Source organism: Corvus kubaryi, unplaced genomic scaffold (assembly GCF_017639235.1).
Source record: "Corvus kubaryi isolate FWS band 111438036 unplaced genomic scaffold, C.kubaryi_AGA036_p1.0 78, whole genome shotgun sequence".
NCBI classification, from domain to species: Eukaryota; Metazoa; Chordata; class Aves; order Passeriformes; family Corvidae; genus Corvus; species Corvus kubaryi.
This window is the reverse complement of record NW_024582065.1, coordinates 6567026-6581267: the sequence shown is the minus strand read 5'-3', so window position 1 is coordinate 6581267 and position 14242 is coordinate 6567026. Positions and strand designations below refer to the sequence as shown.

At 42.4% G+C, this 14242-nt stretch overlaps 1 protein-coding gene across 5 annotated transcripts in view; it reads left to right on the top strand.

Annotated features, from left to right (window-relative positions):
- Positions 1-14242, top strand: part of AK8 (adenylate kinase 8) — a 66189-nt gene that overhangs the window by 25044 nt on the left and 26903 nt on the right. For 4 of the 5 annotated variants that reach the window (XM_042052663.1, XM_042052666.1, XM_042052667.1 and 1 more), the window contains one exon: positions 1136-1225. In XM_042052663.1, coding sequence (XP_041908597.1) covers positions 1136-1225 — 90 coding nt within the window. Of the gene's footprint in view, positions 1-1135; positions 1226-7967; positions 8524-14242 lie in introns of those variants that run through there. The other variant, XM_042052664.1, reaches the window with a different exon arrangement.

Here is a 14242-nt window from a genome sequence, read left to right as displayed (position 1 = left end):
TTTTTCAGAATAATACTCAGCATACACTTCGTTTCTATTAGGCCATTGGGCTTTAAAAATTTAAATCTATGTTTAAATAATCTCATGAATTGGATTGAATTTAGGTGCGTAAATTTTAGGTGTCTTAAATTGGGGTCTGTGCACTGAGTTTCTGTTATGTTTTTACACTGTTTATTGTGAATATTAATTTGCTTCTCCAGGACAACTGGTGACTGTTCAGATTGTCACTTAAACATTGAACTTCTATCAGCTGTGTCCCAGAAACGCTGCTGGGGGGTGGTTCTCACTCCTGGTGGCCTGGCAGTGGGATTAACAGCAGTAAACAGGTGAAAGGGCTCCATCTTCTTCCATTCAAGTCGGTGCCTGTTGGTACCATTGGTTCCAGGAAGAAAGGAATCCATGTAGGATTATTAATTCAATAATATACAGGGGGACCTTTACCTAATATTTACCAAATTGGAGTTGTAACCAGGATTTGTGCTGTTGTGTGACCTCTCCTTGTCTTGGTTCCCTCTCTGTAAACTCCATCACCTGGGGCAGCCAGTGCTCTCCAAGGCCAAGGCAGCAATATTTCATGTACAGCTGTCCTGGCTCAAACTTGAAATCTGCATCTCCTGGAGTTCTGTGTGTTTGAAATCAATGATAATATTGCATTAGCACAGTTTTTAAAATGTAATTCTTACACAATCATTAAATGATCCAGGGAGGCCTTTCCCTGAGCTGAGCATTATGCTGCACCTCCAGCAGTGTGGTTCAGATGCTGTTCAGGAGCTGGAACTTTATTCAGTAATTACAAGTTTATCAAAAGTGGAAGCCACTAGCAATCCCTTGAGTTGTTATTTCAGAAATACATTTGATTAATATCATTCTCTCCATTTTTAATATGTTCTTTTCCAAATGTATTCTTTTTTATTATTATTATTCCATATCCTCAGTCTCCTTGCTTTTCACTCTGCTTGGCCAAAAAAACCCGAAAATCCTAACAACAAACTCAAAAAACACACAACTTTTATTTTATTCAGTGACCTTATTCCAGTATGCAGCTTCTGGGTTGTTTTTTTTTTTTTTTTCTTTTCTTTGTTGCCTCCTTTTTAAAATTTAACCTTGTATCTTTTTTGTTCTTCCTTCCTGTTAGTTTGCTGTGGGCAACTGCTAAAGGAAGCTGTTGCAGACAACACAAAACTTGGAGAACTCGTTAAGCCTTACATTGACAATGGATGCCCAGGTAGGGCACGTTGTTGTCTCATTACACTGTAGTTACAAATCTGTAGCAAAAACCAAATTGTGCCTGAATTTTTGTTGGTCAGATTCTAATCAGAGTAACCTGAAAGTCAATTAATTCTGCTCATTCCATGGGATTTGTAGCACTGCATAACAGAAGTTAGATTTCTAAGATTTTTAGATCTTCAAAGGAAATATTCACTGTTCCAGTAAAATTCAGATTTCTCCTGCACATTCCAAATCTGAATTCCATGTTTTTAATCTCTAAATCAAAGTAAGAATTCTGTTATCAGCTTAAACTGTTTTTAAAGCACTCTATTGTGTTAAACTGGTTTCAAAGCACAATATTGCGTTTCATTTTACATTTGGATGTTGACTTTTAGAATCCTACCATGGTTGCCTCTACTTTCATGTAAATATTTTAAATTCAAACATAATGTTTCTTTGTACTTCATTTCTATCAGCATTTTTGGTTGTGGGAGGGGACTGCCACGACGAATGTTGAGCATATTTTGCTTTTGGAAGGCTCTGCAGGGATTTCAGATAAATCATAAATACTGTAAGCTCCTCAGGGCAGCAGCTCAAACCTGTCTACCTGTTACGGGTGTCCTGCTGTCTGTGTGTGGTGGGTGTTGGAAATCAGAGAATATCTGTAGTTAAAGAAGAGAAGTTGTATTGCAGGAGGGTGGAACAATGTTTATTTTGCCAAATTGCAATGGCCTGGAAGACAAACTTTCAGTGCTATTTCTGGCAATAGCCCCAGTGGTTTCCAGTGGTACAAACACAAGGAGACAATCGTGCTGAAGATGGGGAAATCTCAGTTAAGCTACAGTATTAATGGAATTTTGAGCAAAGCCCCCCTGAGCAAAGAGAAATCTTCACTGTCCTTTATTTTTAGCAAAGAAATTTATTTGGTAAGGTGGAAAGCTTGAAAATCTCCTTTGTTTTTTGCACAATAGCTTAATTCTGAGGCTGAATTAGACAGTTCTGAAACATGAGCCTATGAAACTAACTGAGGTTCTCTTGATACCAGACCAAGAGATGCAGGACTTTTTCCAGGCATTTCCAAAAGATCTTTGGCAGCCTGCAGCTTTGGGGGTGCCATCCCTCTGTTGGGCACTTTATCAAACCACAGGATAATGCATTTTAACTCTGAACTTCATCTCCAGTGAATGGATTGTATTTATTCCTAATGCAGTCACCCAGCTCAATGCATTCATTTCCTGTGGCAGCCACCACACTGCTGGGAGTAGGAGCTGATGTGGGAGCCATGGGAATGGGAAGCAGGAATCTCTGCAGGCTGGAAGAGAGAAGTTGGGTCCTCTGGAACAGGCACAGAGATCTAGGAGGGGATTTTCTGAGTTAGAGATACCCAGAATGGCTGTTTAACTCAAAGGTGAGAGATCTCAGAGCACATCACGCAGTGGACCTGAGGTCTCCAGGTGTGGGAATAATTCCTTCCTGTGCAATCTGGTTGACCTGAATGTGGCTGGTTTTGGGTGCAGTTTAACTCACACATGGAGATACTTTTAAGCTCTGAGCCTGTCTTTCATGGTATCCACTAATTTCAGAATCTTGTGTGCATTCTCTAATTTCACTGTCTGCTCATCTCTGTGAAGAGGAGGATTGTAAATACCTCACTCCCTAAATTTCAGTTATGGCTGAGATGGGAGTTGGGATAATCTGTTTATTCCAAGATAGGTCCTTTAAGAGCTTCCTTCACTAAAATGTTCTTTGTGTGTTTTATAAACTTCATCTTAACCATTAAAGTTCCTTAAAGGAGATGTATTCCCAGTGGAGTAAAATAATTGCACAGATCATAATTTTTAGCCAGTCCTAAAAATATGCACATCCTTAGTCCAAGGGAGCTGCTTTCATTTCAGGAAAATGAAATTGAAGTTGTAATTCCTTTCTTCCTCCAAATTAGAAATTATTTCACATTTAGATTAGTTTTTTTAAATACAGCATGCACAGATAAAGCTGTACAACACTTCTGAATGTTAATAGGGATCATAACTATATTTCTGGGCATTATGCTAAAAATTCTCCCTTAGATTTGCTGGTATGCATATATATATATTTTTTATTTGGTGGGACACAGCACAGAATTAAGGGCTGAATAAAGATAAATATCATCTAGCAAAACCAGAAATAATAAGTTCTGTCATTTTGCTAATCCTCCTCTCCCAGGGATAACAAAGAATGAATTTACATTAGTAAACACTAACAAGAATTCATTATTGCCCTCACAAGAGGCTTGGAGAAAATGGAATAACACAGGGTACTGAAGAGGAAAGGTGGGCAAAGAATCTTTGCATCTTTGCTCTCTTGCTGCAGACCAGGTTAAAACAGGGAAAAGATTCTCCTGCTATTATTGACTGCAGTCAGTTTCCAGAAAATCTCACTTGAAAAGACTCAGTGTAGTCAATATCAGACAGTGCCGTAAGTGGAAAAGCAATTAGAACTTCAACCTTTTCACTACATTTCTGGTTGCAAGGAGGCTTAGCTGCTCCTGTGGGTGAGGAATCATGCAAGTGACATTGGCACAGGACAGTGGAACCAAAGGCAGACCCTGGAAAATGTTGTTCTCAAATCATTACTTGTCAAAACGAAACCGGTGCCATAAAATCTTGAGGGCATGCCTCATATATTCTTAAAATGCTCCCCCAGGGGACTGATCTCAGTGTGTTTCCCTTCTTGTGGACACCACTGATTGCATACAATTAGTCATATAAGATGTGCCAACAGGGCGTGTTGTGGGGCTGTAACAAGGCTCAAACCCCAGCCTGTTCAAAGCTGGCTCATTATTGAGTTACTGAGGCTGCCCACTGTCTGTTCTGCTCCAGTTCTGCTTGGCTAACCCGGATCTCTTCATGGCTTTAGGATTCATGAACATTCTTTGTGCTGTCTTTCCTGTACTGCTGCTTCATGTACACATCATGTATTTCAGAACAGCCCAGACAACTCTGTTATTCACCCCAAAAGGCAACCCAGTATTCCCATTTTCTGTATTTCCTGGTATTTCCTTTTTGTCAAAACCCTCCATTTTGTAAATGGTGATTTATTTTGCTTAATGAAGGCAGCAGATATTTTTGAGCCCATTAATTTTTTAATTCCCAGGACGTTCTAGTCTACAGTAGGTGCACACTAGATATTGAAAAATGCATTTTTGGTGATTAGTTCAGCAACCTGACAGCTTTCTGCCTGTCATAAACACAGAGTTGCTTTGGACAAGCAGTCTGAAATGCAGAGACTGTTCCTTTAGGATGTTGTGGTTTCACTGAACACTGGGTAGTTGTTATTAACTGTACTCTGGGCAGAAAATTACCAACATTGGAGTCTGAGACCACTCTTGTGGTCACTAACTCCAGTTAGATTAACTCTTGGCCAATAATGCTAAATTCAGCACATACCATTTGGGCAGCCTGGGAAGAAATGGAGTAAGAGGTGAGGGCAGTGGCCAGAGCCCTCCCACTGGCAGCAAGACAAGTCCCATAAATCAGTTTATTTGGTTTGATTCCTTCTGAAATGTTCTGAGGAGGCAGTTCCACAGACTTGGCCCTCCCCTGGACAGATCATGCCTGTGTAGAAAGGCCTGAAGGAGACCTTTAAGCAGAATTCCTGTCCCCAGGTTGCTCCAGTTCTGAGGAGGGCTGGACTGCCTGCTGGACCTGTCTCACTGAAAACATGGACACACAGTAACTTAAAATTCCATCTGCAGGATCTTTGTTCACCATCTTAAAGATGTCTGTCAGAATTTGATATCCTGGGAGAACAAAAAATTGCAGAAAACATTTTTGATTTCCCCACCTAAATGTCCCTGCTGTTTTCCCCTTGAGTTGTTTGCATTTTATTAATGAAAAGACAAGCAGGAGCATTTTGGGGGCATCACAAATATAGGGAAGGTCATCAGTCAGTTGAAATTTGCATGTCATTCTGTCCAGTTTTTGTGATGAAATATCATGGAGTGATCACTGCTAATCAATATATCTGTTTGTGAGGCTGTAATAAATAGAGCCAAGAAAAGTGAGATGACAGGAAAGCAGCACAAAGAAAAAAACCACTGCCAAACCAGTAAGATTCTGCTTTTCAGCTGGGAGAACTGCTATTAGTTTGGGTAATTGGTTTTTTTCCCACCAAAATGAAGATTCAGGTGGTAAGAGAAGTGACTCGTGGAACACAGGTAACATTGCACTGTTTGCAGCCTGTTAGAGTTGAACACACACAATCTGTGTTGTTTTTTTCCCCTTCCTTTTTCTATTTTTTTAAAGTAGTAATATCTGAAGCTGTCCCCAATGGCAGTCTGCACGTAGGGGGTAAAATCTGGAATTCCCTAATTTCTCCTGTTTTCTAATGAAAACTATTACTTGTACAAATACAGCTTCCTTTTCCCCTTATTTTAAATTGCCATGGTTTTAAAGGGGTGCTTTTTGGTGTAGCCTCTGAAAGTTGGGGTCCCCTGGTGATTGTGATCACAGCCTCACTGAAAACACTTTGCTTGGTTTGGGGTGGGTTGTTTGTTTGTGGGTTTTTTTGACATCAAATTAATATTCTCATCACTGAGCGTGAAACACAGATTTGACAATGGAGCAGCTTCCTCTTTGTTAAAAACTCGTGCAGAGTTTCAGAGTTGAAAGGCTGAGTAAATCTTGATATCTGAGGGGGTAAGCTTGGTGTTATTTCTTGTTTTTAAGAGTGCTGTACTGGCGAGCTGCAAGCTGTCTGAACATTGCAGAGACCCTTGGGAGCTCCACTGGTTTTCAGCAAGTCTTTGCATGCAGTGTGTTTGTATTGGCTGAAGACAGCACATGGCTCTCTAAATAATTTACAAGTTGATTAATAGACTCACATGGGTATAATTAGAAGAGGGAGAGACAGCAGCTACAGTAACGGGTACAGTGCTTGGGGGAACTAGAGACTTTATTTTTTTTAAAGAAACTTTCTAGGGTGCTGGGCGTTTGAAGATAAGTTGGGAAGAGCTCAGTGCCTCTTCTCTTTTGAAGTGGAAATAGGACAGTTTGAATCCGTCGAGTTTAATTTTTCACAAGCTTTAGGGGCCCTGCAGTGCAACTCCCTTTTTATTATTGAAAAAAACTCTCCATTTTTCTTTCATTTTTCACACACATGCACACACACACACGCACACACACACAGAGCCCAAACAGGAGCTAATAAACAAATCGATTTTCTACTTTATTTCAGTTAGTTTTACAGCAATTCTATACCTCCCCTAAATGTGCACCTCTCTCACAAATATACTGTGTAAAGTTATGGAGATATTTATGAATACACCACACTTTAATTTATGCATTTTTAAGAAACCTTCACCTCTGTTTGACAATGCTTTTGAAGTAGCTCCGTTTTTCAAGTCAAACTTTTGACTTTTCCTCTGGGACTGCTACAAAGGTTTTTTTATGGAAAATAGGTAGCAGTCCTTTTTCCTACTAGGAGAAAATTGGTGGTCAAGAGAACATAATAAAATTAAATTTTTTTATTTTCTATTTTAGGTGGCCATATTTCTATACAAGATGCAAGGTTGTAGAATAGAAAGTTTTAAATGCTGACATATTGGCAGTAGGTTGTGATTTTCTTCCCTGAGTTTTAGTTTTCCATGTGTTGAATCACTGCAAGGTGATAAATTAGAATTCCCTTTTCCTTTATTTGAAAATCTAGAATGTATTTTTCTTTATTCCACAATCCAGGTTGGTGTATCTGTCTGACAGATACTCAGAGCTGAAGTGAGCCTTGGTCAACAAAAACATTTTTAAAGGTGACCCCACTTAGGAGTAAAAACAAAGCAACCAAAAAATCCACCCTAAAAAGCCAACCCTGGAAGCCAGACCAGGCAAAATAAACATGATTTGATTTAAGAGAGGGGTGCAGTTGTTTTCTGGAGCAATTGTGATGATCAGTCAGCTAATGGATATGGTTCTGCCTATATAAACTTGTTTTGGAGAGATATTCACCATTCCTGCCGTTGCTGGAGGATCAATATTCCAATATTAGTGCCACAAACCCTCATGGATTTGAGTGAAGGTGTGGCCCTTGGCCATCTGGGGCCTCGTGGTTGTCAGGGGCTTTTAAACAGCAGAGTACAATATAAATGTGAAGTATTAATCTTTTATGTTTATATTGATCTTCATTGCTGACAGTCATTCTTAAAAATTTAGGAAAGTGGGGGTTCCTTTCCTTGTGGCACTGTCTCCTCAGCAAAGAGCTGCTGACTTGAATTTAGTGGGGTTTTGAGTTTGGGATGGAGATACCATAGGAGTTTTTATACAAAGACCAGAAGGAAAAGCACATTGCATGTTGTCAGCATCCCCCTTTTTGGAGTTTAACATAAAAATCTGGGTTTGGCTGAGCATCCTCCCTTCTCATCCCATGGGGAAGCAGTATTTGGTGTAAAAAGCCAAGACATTTTTCACCATGTTTATCAGACCAGTTTTTTTTTTTTTTTTTAATATTATCACTATCAAAAAGGGTTTGTAGGTCAAATTCTGTTCTGGTTTTCAGTAGAGCTGAACTTTTAGAAATAAGGAGGAAATAGGGAATGTGGCTGATAATGGAGATGATGAGTCCAATGGGCTCAAACTGCAGCTGCTGTCTCATGTTTAACTGTAGTCCCTCCATGGAAGCCAAAGGAGTAAAAAGAAGTACAAATACATATTTTGTTACTGGTTTTAGAAACTTTCAGGGTAGACACATCCCTGTGAGACAGTTCAGAGCAGCTTTTGTCTCCCACACAGGTAAACTGAGGCAGAAAACCTCGTTTAGCTGGAGCCCTGCTACCATCAGGGAGCGTGAATGGGAACCCAGGTGTGTGGATCCTGACCCTGGAGTCAGCCCACTGCATCATCCCGGGACTCCCTGGGAGCCGGGGCCATTAGGCAAATCCATGGAAAACAGCACAGAGGCCATTCTTAGGGGGGAAAAAAGCTTTTTGTTTGCATGCTGGATCCTCAGTTTGGACTGAATTTCCATTGCTGCTAACAGGTAAAGTAGTGTAAGGGGCTGGAACCTTATCTCGTCACTAAATGTGATCAGATGTAGATTCCTGAATCTCTGGCTTGATACCTGTGAGGAAGCATTTGCTCTCCTTTAACAGGCATTTCTGAAGGTCTCAATTCATCCTGTATTGTATGATTTATGATGATTATATGATCAATAATTTGCCATCGTACCTGCTTTAGAAATAGTACCATTTCCGCTTTAATACAGTTAACTCCTATTCGAAATGACCAAAAACTACAAAAAAAATAAAAACAAGAAAAGACTGCTTCTAATATATTCTAAAAAGCAAAAATATTTTAAAGGTGGAAATTAAATATCTTATTAAAAACTATTTAATAATATTTAATAATACTTTAATTGTTTCTTTTTCTGTATTAAAATAATTACTCCGATTCTTATAGAAGCCCTTCTCAGTGTGTGTGTGTGTAAAACGAGCGAGTGGGGACAGGATTTCTGTAGGAATGGTGCCTTTGATGGATCACCGCCCGCGCCGTGTTCGCAAACGCGCGGCGGTGCCGCTGTTTGCTGCGCTGCCTCTACGTCCATTCTTCAAACCCGACAAAACCGGGCACGCTCTCAGTGTTTCCGTGCCAGCCCGGCGCTGCCGGGGCTTCGGGAGGCCTCAGAGCCCCCGGAGCGGGCGCCTTTTCCCCGATTTCCCGACATTTCGGCGGCGGCGCCGCGGCCGCTGCTGCCCGCGGGGCGGGGACCGGCTGCGCTGCGCGGCGTGGCCGCGGGGTGGCGACAGAGAACAACCAACGGCGGCCGGGCCGCGCGGGGCTGAGACCCCCGGGATAACCCCGGGATAACCCCTCGGGATAACCCCGGGATAACCTCGGGATAACCCCTCGGGATAACCCCGGGATCCTGCGGGACCGCGGGGCTGAGACCCCCGGGATAACCCCTCGGGATCCTGCGGGACCGCGGGGCTGAGACCCCCGGGATAACCCCGGGATAACCCCTCGGGATCCTGCGGGAGCGCGGCGCTGAGACCCCCGGGATAACCCCGGGATAACCCCTGGCCACTCCTGCACCCCTCGGGTGCGCGGGGCTGGCGCCCTCCCGGACCCTCCGGGACAACCCCGGGACCCTCCTGGTGCGCGGGGCTGGAGACCCCCGGCACTCTCTGAGACCCCCGAGGTGCGCTGGGCCGGAGACCCCCGGGACCCTCCGGGACTGCGGGGACGGAGACCACCCGGAACCCCCCCGGCTGACCGGGGCTGGACACCCCCGGGATAACTCCGGGACTCCCCAGGACGCTCCGGGTGCGTGGGGTCGGAGCCTCCCGGGACTTCCTCCCCTGGTGTGCGGGGCCAGAGCCCCTCGGAAAATCTCCGGAGGAACCGATCCCCTTCTCCTGGCTCCAACGAGGCAGAAGTCGGTGTTTTCCTCCCGGTGCCGCTGCAGAGCACTCGGCCGAGTGTTTATTTACGGTACCCGAACCGGCTGCACGCAGACCTGCCCGTCCTCACCCACCGGCGGCTCGGAGAATTAGCCTAAATTATCCATCAGCCCACGCGATGGTAAATCACTGCTAAATCGTTCTCAAACACATTAAAAACCAATTTACACAATCTCAATCGATACAATCTCTGAGGACCTTAATGTGGGCAAGAAAACAGAATAGAAAAAGCCAATTACTCATTGTGAATCATCCAGAGTTTCTAGAGCAATAAAATAAGGATGTCTCATGCTTTGCTAAATCTGGGATTTCCTGGACAATTCAGGAAAGTAGCCTTTGGCAGTGGCTTATACTCAGGACAAGATGTTAACTGTCAACTGCTGGGATCAAGCCTCAGGCGTCTGAATTAGCTGTGAAAGTCTTCAGACCTTGCTAAAAAAAATCTCTATAAGCAGGATAAAGGATAGATGGACAGTATTGTCAAAAGGACCTTTTAGAGAACAAAGCTGACAGAATTTATATCTGTAAATGCACTTATGCTGTACTTAGAATCGAGGTTTTATAGGTTTGGAGAAGTGAGCCGATACCTTTCAAACAGCTGTTTTAAAGAGAAATATACAGATGAGGTATCAATTTAAATATGATAATTGTATAGCTTGGAACACTGACAGCATTGAAGTTATTGGAGAATAGTGCCCTGTAATCTCTCAAGTGGTGTTTTCCCCTCTCAGACTGTGCCTTTAATGTTCTGTTACTTCTGTCTGGAGCAGATGGTATGATTTTGTAACTGATTGCCTGATTTTGTAACTGATTGCCTGATCCCGGTTTCTATTAGTCCTGCAGATCCATGGATTGGGGAAGAGCTAATAGGCCACACTCCTGTGGGCTTCATGAGGATGTACTGCTCATGGGAAGTACCTGATACCTGTGAAAACCTTTGAAGCTCTGAGAAGTAAATTTATTTTTTAAATGTTCTGCTGGAAGGTGCTGATTTACAGCCCTGGAGATGAAAAATCTCTGGGTGTCCACGCAGCAGTTCCAGCACGAACTGCAGCACTTTAAGCCTCAGTTCCTTGTCCCCTGCCTGATCAAACCCCTGAACTGATTAGATCACTTCTTAGATCCACAGCTGCCAATTCAGGGGTGTGGTCTTGATCGTTAACGTGGTGAAGACAGGCTTGGAGATAAAGGAGACATGGAGTGTGGTGTTAGGCATGAACAAATTACATTTCTGTCTGGAGCTGGTTGTGGCCTCATTCTGCTGCTATTCCATGCCTGCGGTTCACTGTGATCCTGACCCACAGCTGTTCTATGATGCTCTCAGGAATCACTGCAGCTCAGTGGCTCTGCAGCTTTACTTCTGAGGGGTGAATTTTACTCCTGTGCCTTGATTTCTCACCCTAATAGAGACATGCTCCCACCTTACCTAGCCTGGATATCTCTTTGTAGCAGCACATTGTAATTTTTACAAAAAACCTACCTTTGGATTTCTCTAATGATAAAGTAAAATCTCTCTCGAGTCTCATTCCCCCAACTTTCAGAGTCGGAAACTCACACAATCTTATGTTGAAAAGGAATTGATTATTCAAAGGTCTTGTGCTTCATAATCTCCTTAAAACATGTAGATTGACTGTCTCATCAGGAAAGCTCTATATTTTACTTTGCTATATGCCCATTGGGTCGTGTGCTTGAGGCCAGGAGACCTCTGGCTAGTTCCTCATAGGCTGTGTCCCCCTCCAATTACAGGTTATTAATGTGCCTTCCATTCCAGAGACAGTTCCACATGAGTGAAAAGGAATCCTGTACTGCAGAGTTCTTCATTACCTACTCTGTCTGTACTACAAAATAAGAATAATACTGATTTTTTTTTCTCTCTTTTTTTTTTTCCTTCCCTCTGGTCTGTGGAAGATGTTTTACAGTTTTAATGCAGCTGTTTTATGTGTGACTGTTCCTGTTCAAGGGCAGCTGATGTACTTTGTAATGCCACCGAGCAGCCAAGCAGCTCTGTTCCCCCATTGTGTTGAAGTGATAGGTATGTTTGCTAATCAAGAGGAGAGCAGAGCTTGCTGTCTGACTTGTTTATGTTTTATTTCTCACCATCAAGCTTTAGAGGGAGGCACAGAAAATATGTAAGCATCTATATTATTCAGTGATGTATATGTGTACATGGGTGTACAAACAGTCTGAAGGGTGTTGCTGATGTGTTGCAGTCACTCCTAGCTGAAGGGAGAGAGGTGTCAAGTGTCCCCAGCATCCCTCAAAACACCCCAAACCTGGCATGTAATTAGATAAACTATTAATTAATTGTCACTGCATCTCAATTTTTTTTTTCCTCTCATGTGATTGCTTCAGTGTTGTTCCAAAGCAGTGACCACAGTGGAGGATTTTGACCATCGGGATTCACCGAAGGCCTGTGGGAAGTGCTCAGACCCAGGAGATGCTGCTGGGTTCCCATCACAATTGCTTTTGAATTTCCCCATAGGCTGCAGTGTTTCTCCTTCCCCTATGAAGAATGGAAGCAATCTGGCCCCTGGAACTGGGGAATCTCCCAGGATCTGCTGGAAGCTCAACAGCACAGGATGTCCATCGTTCTGTGCCATTCCCAGGCCTTTCAGCCTCTGCCCTGATCCCCTGTTCATCTGACAGGGATGTCAACTCTGGCAGAATCCTACTGCAGGTTTACTCATGGGTTTGTAGGTTTTATTCCAATTCCTTGCAAAACTGTTTGGAGCATTCTGAAATTAAAAAATAAAATCGTGTCATTTGACATTTCTGTAAATCCATGTCAACGATTCCAGTAGGAATTGTCATAAAATAACACACATGGCATAAAATAACACACATGAAGAAAGTTTAGTGCTGCAGCCAGAAATTCAGGACTCAGCAAGCAGAAATTCAGGACTATGGGAAAATTCCACAGGTCTTTGTATGGAATGCATTTTTGGGAAAGAGAATGTGGGGTTTGTTTGTTTTTCTTTATTCCTGCTAGGATGTGCTGGGTTTGTATTAATTCTTGTAAGCTGGAGGGTGTGGAGAGAATTGCCCTGGAAGGAGCACTGAAATTCTCCTGTTATTCCTCCCATGCCTGCCTGCAGCTCAGGTCTTGGATAGAGAAGCATCCATCTGATACAATTCCTTCCTGCTGCTGCGCTATTGTACAATTAATTTTATGAATCCTGTTTTTAACAGAATACCCAGTTTTTGCATTGTCATTTTGCTCTTTGTCAAGTGTGTGGGTTTATTCCATTCCTTTTTTTTCTCTCTCCTTTCAGCAGATGGAGAATATTACTCTCTTTAACTTGTTCTCTTATAATGTGAAGTGGATATCCTCAATTAATACACTAATCTGTTTTCTAATTAATTCCCTGTGGTTTTCCTCCCTTTTTGCTGGTACATTGAATCCTGAGTGCAGTTCTGTAAACTCAGTAATTTGATTATTTAAAGGAGAAGCCATGAATTTCATGATAGAGGTGCAATGCTGAATTTCAGGAAGCAAATGGCTTCTATTATTGCAGTTTAAAACCTGCTTGTTCCTGGGGTAGAACTGTGCACTGCTAATAATTCACTCTGCTAAAATCCAGGCAGATTGCTGTCAGCTTGTGCTGAAGAGAAGTGCAGTGTTAGAAATCTGACACATACACTCTCCTACAAGCACTTGTTGTTGTATTTTTGTATGCAGATGTGATGGCAGGGTGAGCATCAAAACATCAACCTGCCATGATGGGGATTTATGTAGCAATTTCTCTGCCTTGTTTTCAGTAGAGGCTCTGCTGTATTAGACAGGTAAAGGGAAGGGGCTCTCCTTGCTGCTTGGGAATTGTTTTGGCTGCTGCTTTGGGAAGCAGCTCCAGGTGATTTTGATGTCCTTTTTGTGGGGTTATTTGACACTGAGCCCAAGACATGACAACGGTCATTGGAAAATCTATAGTCACTCTCGTTGAACTCAATCATTTAATTCTGAGCAAGCTCCCTCCTCCCACAAAAGAAAAAAAAAAGCAAACCCAAAACTTAAGTATCTTGATTGCAATATTCGACTTTATGAAGACTCTAGTAAAAGTGTGCAGGATACTTCCTTACCACTGTGTCCCACTAAATAGAATTTTAAAAGCTCCATAGTAGTTGTAATCCCAGTCAGCATCTTGCTAATGTTCTCTCTTGCCATGAAGAAAAATAATACCAGAGAAAAAAGAGCTTTTAGCTCTAAAATTAGGGGTTCAAGGTAGTTGAAATTCATTTTGAAAATTATTTTCGGTTACAAAATCTTCAAGCCTTCATTGGAGCAGTAGCACACATAGCCTGTTGTGGCAGAACCATTTCCACCTGCTGAGTTCAATCCAGAATGCTCAGAAATTCCTTTCCTGTTACAGGATTTCTTTTCCACAACTCAGGTCACTGTTTTTGCATTTTGATAAGATTGTGTCACACATGTCACTGTGACATCAGTCTAGTGTGGCTGAGAGGAAGAAGTACATTGCAAAATTATGTAGGCACCAGGTTTTACCAAATACTTTGCTTTGGTCCTACAGTTCCTTGTGAGTTTGGGAGTTCCATGACAGTAAATATGCAGAAGCCAACAATGCCCAATGTCAATCAGTCATAAATGGGAAT